The 5,582-nt window shown below is 44.4% G+C and overlaps 1 protein-coding gene; it reads right to left on the bottom strand.

The window, feature by feature from the left end:
* Positions 1–304: 304 nt before the first annotated feature.
* GSTUM_00010149001 (uncharacterized protein) lies at positions 305–1,210 on the bottom strand. XM_002841095.2 has 1 exon: positions 305–1,210. Exon 1 carries the CDS (start codon positions 944–946, stop codon positions 596–598), a length of 351 nt encoding a protein of 116 aa, XP_002841141.1. The 5' UTR covers positions 947–1,210; the 3' UTR covers positions 305–595.
* Positions 1,211–5,582: the final 4,372 nt, after the last annotated feature.

Below are 5,582 nucleotides of genomic sequence, written 5' to 3'. Positions count from 1 at the left end.
AACCACGCTGAAGCTGAGTGCCAGGCTGCTGGGTTTGGGGGATGAGCCATCCTAGGAAGCCGATTGTCAAAAAGTCTTTGGTTTCTTTCTTTTTTCTCCTTTCCCTTTTGATTCATGTAGACCGGAGTATAAATTATATGGGTCATTGATTGATTGGCTTATTGGTGGTGGGGGACGAATCGATCTGGTCCAGCGGGCAATACGCATCTTGGGATCAGCTCCCAGTGCCTTTTTTCCTTTCTTTCCTAATCTGTGGTTGAACTTGTACGTACTTGTTTGGTAGGTGGTGGCTTGTCTCTTTTTTTTTTTTTCCTTTTTTTATTCCAAAGCATTTATTATGGTGTGATATGTTATGTTAGTATGGTTTTAATACTCGCATCCCCCCTACCATTTCATTCTGACAGATGTGAATGATACCGACAATCCAGAACAAACCGACCCCCCACGAGTGATGAATTATGTATGAAATCCCAAACTCCAAACTCCAAAAAAAAAAAAAACAAGACCTGACGGTATTCTTTCCGCCAAGTTGAGAATTTACAGTCTCAATCCCAATATATACCCCTCCTCTTATCCATCTATTTCTATATTACAATCAGAAAAGCTCCCCCTCCCCCTCCCCCTCCTTCTCCAAAGCCCCATACCCCTTCCTCCGCCTCCTAACCCACCAGACCCACACCCCGACACCGCTGCCAAGCATCACCGCACCGAGCGATATTCCGAGTATCATGCCCACGCTGGAGGATAAGGAGGAGGAAGGGGTGGTGTAGGCATAAGTTGTTGGCGGGGAATATGGGTTCGACTGCGAAGGATAGGAAGTGGTGGGAGAAAGGATGGGTGGAATGGTGGTGTCGAGGAGGAGGAGGGTAAAAGTGGTTGTTTGCGGGGGTAGTGAGGTTGTCCATCGGGGGTTTAAGTAGAGTGGAGGAGAGGTGGCGGTGGGCATGATGGGTTACCGTAGGCGGTTCGTTATCGTTGTCTTTGGAGGAAAAATGGTAACCCGACAAAGATGAATGTGAAGAAAGAGGAGAAGGAGAAGTTATTTAGGTATTGTCAATCGCCTCCCCGCCTTTCTTTCTTCTTTCTTTCTTTCACTTCGCACTTCTTCCTCGACCCTGCCCTCGTGGATACCGGTTATCAACTCTAGCTCCAAATCCGGTACCAAGACCGGCATGTGTGTGTGTAAAAAGACACAACACGGCGATTATGAAAAGGAAAAGAAAAAGAAAAAAAAGGAAGGGAGGAAGGAAGGATGAAAGAAGGAAGGAAGAAGGAAGTTAAAAAGAAAAGAAGAAGAAGAAGAAAACCTTATCCTCTTTTTATAGCAGTCTACCCGTAACCGTAAGCTGTGTGATAGAAGAACACTTTATACCCCGCCCCGCCCCATCCTGCTATATAATAGTACCGCCACAAAGCCAAAAACGAAGCGGAAGGAAGCAGAAGTAAGTGGGAATGGAATTATGATACATACATGCTTGCACGAGTTGCGATACGATACGATACCGTAACCCAGCTGCGGGTGCCCAACCTATCATAACCTTACCAGGAATATGCGGTAATACGTTACTCGTACCTTCGCAGCGAAGATGGTGGTGAGAATGTTATTACGCGCCCCCGGGGGGGTGGGAATTGCCTTTTTGGAGGTTGTGGTACAAGTGATATTCTGGGAATTTGTAGAATGTGGACGGATGGCAGGCCGGGCAGCGGGTTAGTAAGGTATTATATATTGTATGTTGGGCTGTGCTCGATTGTTTGCCAAGCTCCTTCTCCACCCCCCCCCCCGACAAGTAGTAAGTAATCTGGCAAGGGGGAGGGGGTTCGGGAGGGTGGTGGCGAGAACAAGCTGCCGTAACTTAGTGAAAGAAAAAAAAACTCGAATGACGGGAGCTGTGCAGTTTGTAATTTTCCTCCTGTGGAAAGAAAAAGGGGGGAGTGGAGACGGAGATTATTATTAATAGTATCTATCGTAGCTGGAGAGAAGGCGGCGGCTCTGACGTCCTATTACTTGTAGTGGCTGGTCCGAGTATTTCGATTCGGGTTGGTTCCTGCGGATTTGTAAGGTGGTAGGAGGTGAGTGATTGCTCGAGGTACAGTACGGTACGGTTGGTGTTCGGGTTGTATGTCGCGGTATCGGTATCATATATAACATCGTGGATTGATTGATTGGATTGATTGGAGGCGAATTGTGAGAAAGGAGAGCGGGGTTCGGGCATTGCGATATCCGTGTTTTAAAAAGGTTTATGCAATTGTGAACTGGGGAACTGGAGAGTGAAGCTCTGAGGGTACGAGTACTTGGAACGGCAAATACATTTTAGCCTTCGGTGTACCGGTACTGTACTCGAGTATCATATAATCACCTCTGGCGCATACATTAGTAAACTTAATATTGGAGGTAGCAACTTGTGCAATTTTTGTTACCATATCAATTTATTTGAGCCTACTACCACCATCTTGCTGGTTTATTCGCCTAGTCTTCACACACTCGATTGCGCTCATAGGGGTTTTGGCCCATCCACCGGAGAGAAAGAAAAAAAACGAATTTCTCTCGTATCTATTTGTCTGTCCTTGGTATGTTTTTTAATGTGTAGCCTGCGTACCGGCTTTTTTTTCTTTTTTTCTTTCTTTCTCGAATACCAGATATACAGTACCACTGCTATCACCCCGCCACACCCACTTTAGGCATCATACATGGACAAGCGGGTACTGTACTGTACAGTACTGTACATCACCCATACTGCTGAACACAGATCCAACACCCGCATCGTCCCCAGGTCATACAAACGGCGCGTCATGGGCAAAATCAAGTGGAGTAAAGCCTAAAATTCTCGTCTTTTAATTGACATCTCATGGCTCATGAGATTCCATCGCAGCTTACCAATTCCGTTTTCAAAACAAGCATTGTTCCCAAACCCGAGCCATACTATACTACGATAGTACAGTACAGTACAGTACATGTTCGCGATCTGTATGGTAAGGTATCATGGGTAGGTATTATTAGGGCTTCGCACAAGTCAACTCTCTCATAGGCCACAATTGTGCTTTTACGACAGCAATACCGTACCCTCCTCTTACTCACTAAGACACCAGAGTTCGGACCGCCATATGTCCTGGCCCTGCCGTATGTGGTGGTTTCGCACACGGGTATCATAAGGTATATATCATGACTGGTATGATACCGTATTAGTAAGTTCTGTATTAACTCCTAGACACAGCATCCAGATCATCCTGTCCAAAACGTGTTCATCCCAGACCACCATCGGCTAACAACCTTATTGTATAAACATTTCGGTAAAACAAACGAACTTCCCGTGTCTACAGTGCCGTAGTCGTTACTAAAAATAAAAATAAAGAACCACAGCCTTCACCAACCGAGGAGTAGTCTACTAGGTACAGTACGGGTAACAGCGAGGCACACAGGCATGAACTACTGTAAACCTTTTCCATACCTTCCCGCTCTTTTCATGATGATAGACCAGCGGCAGCAAAGTCTCACATTCAACCCGCTCCTTTTCTCAAAAGTGAGAAGATGAAGAAGAAAAAAAAAAGAAAAAGCGTCTGCCGAGTAGACTTGGCCCGGCACTTTCGCTGTCAGCCCCACGAGGCTGGCTTGGGGGCGGTTACCGGTAGGTACGGTACGGTACTTGTATATCATGCGTTGGGGTTGTGGGTGCGCTGGGACAACCTGAAAATTGACAAGGTGATGATTTTTTTCGTCATTTTCAAGGTTATTTTGGCTACCCCAGTATGTACGAGTAGACTATTTCTGGTATTATTGTACTGTAGTAAGTTAATTACAGTACCATAAAATCTCGTGGGATCCACTACAGTTCCGGTCAAGCATAACCTGGGTACTTTTGCCAATATTATTGTACCAGTTTGATGGTCTACTACTCCACCATAAAAGCACTTTTTTTCTTTTTAAGAGCGAAAACATGTACTCTTTGATGTGCTCTATCAGTGGTCGCTCTTAAACCTGTGAAAGCTTAACCAGTTAGAGAGGGATAAGGGTTTGAAGTTAGGGCAATTTGTATGGAGAACAGAAGTAATGTTACAGGAAAAAACCGGGACTATAAAGTGCCAAGAGTATTGAGTGAAGCATGGAATATCACTCGAATGATATATCTCTATACTTAATGACCAGAATCAACGCGCTTCTAATAAGAGTAAGATACTACGCCCTTAGAGAAATATGCTACCTATCCACATCTTTTTCCTTAATCCTCTGGTGACCTTTATATACATGGTGCTGAAAGTCCTGCGTACCATAGATATATCCATCGCGATACGCATACATAGTACGAAGGCACTTGGTATAAAATTTCCATACTGTTGAGGTAGGAATATTAGACAATGCCCGAGGCACATTTTCTCGTAAACCATCCATCTTATAATCACAATTTTGTCTTACCTCACGCTTTACATATTCCCAAAAGTATTCAATGAAATTTAATTCACAGTGGAAGCAAGGATAAAAGAGAACAATGTGCCCACGGGACTCCAATTCTTCCTGCAGCTTTCCTTTCTGCTCAAGAAAGTCCCTCTGAAGGCTGAGGATATGTTGGCAACAACAGTCAACACCTTCTGGCATGTACATCTTTTTTCCTTTAGAGTTCTTACATATAGCTTTAAGCTTAGGACGATAGAGCCCTCGCATTATTAGAATTTATTTCATTCCTTTTGGAAGGCCTTGGAGAGCTGGAGTACCATAATTGACAGGAAAGGTCATAGGTGGTGGCTGGCCTTTAGAGTGAATAAAGCCTTCTCACATGACTGGTTGTTGTCCACTAGGCTTAAAGTTCATTTGATTAGCTACCAGGGCATCATCTGCATAGACAGAATGGTTTGTTGCATTATCAAATAACCAAACACCTTGACAGTGAGGATATGCTTTTTCAAAAATGGGAAGCCCAATCTCTAAGGTATGGTGTACCATCTTATCACCATCCCAGTAATTGTCCTTTCCTTACTCCAGATACTCAGTTGCTTGACAGTGAGGTAGTTATCGATATTTTATTTCCTCATCGGTAATACTGTCTGGGAGACAGAGGCGACCCACCGGGGTCAGAAATTCTGAAACCATAATTCCATGTCCTCGGTTCTTTGGGCGTAGAGGTTGCTTATTTTCTTCTAACTACATAAATCGGCGACCATCGTGAGCATAGAAAGTTGATTCATTGTGAGTGATTAAGATTTTTTCTTTTTTACCAGGTAAGAGTACTGAAGGAACAATATCACCCTCATCTGCCCACTGGTGAGAAGAGTCTAGTAGCTCCCGGTATCGTGGTAGAAATACTGTTGAATGGTATTCGATCACATCAGAATGCTCATGCCCATCGATGAAAACTCCCTTTTTCACCTCCCAGTATTGAAGGCCCATTTTTCTCAGCCAGCGCCTTCCAGTCCTTGCTCTAATGCCAGTTTTCTCCTTCTTTCTTTCTTCCCTTCCTGCCTCCCTGGCCTCATCTTCTAAAGCATCTACTAAGTCCTTCTCAGCCTCAACTACCGTTACATAGGTAGTTATTGCCTTCGCTAGTCCTAAGGCAGATATCCCTTCTCCTACTCCTGATATGTATTCCCTGACA

This window comes from Tuber melanosporum (genome assembly GCF_000151645.1).
Source record: "Tuber melanosporum whole genome shotgun sequence assembly, scaffold_67, strain Mel28".
In the NCBI taxonomy this organism is placed as follows: Eukaryota; Fungi; Ascomycota; class Pezizomycetes; order Pezizales; family Tuberaceae; genus Tuber; species Tuber melanosporum.
The sequence above is the reverse complement of the archived record's forward strand: the minus strand, read 5'-3'. Positions and strand labels throughout refer to the sequence as shown.

What these genes read in the sequence shown, in the direction of transcription:
- GSTUM_00010149001 (XM_002841095.2), bottom strand. Translation starts at nt 946, where the DNA reads ATGCCCACCGCCACCTCTCCTCCACTCTACTTAAACCCCCGATGGACA.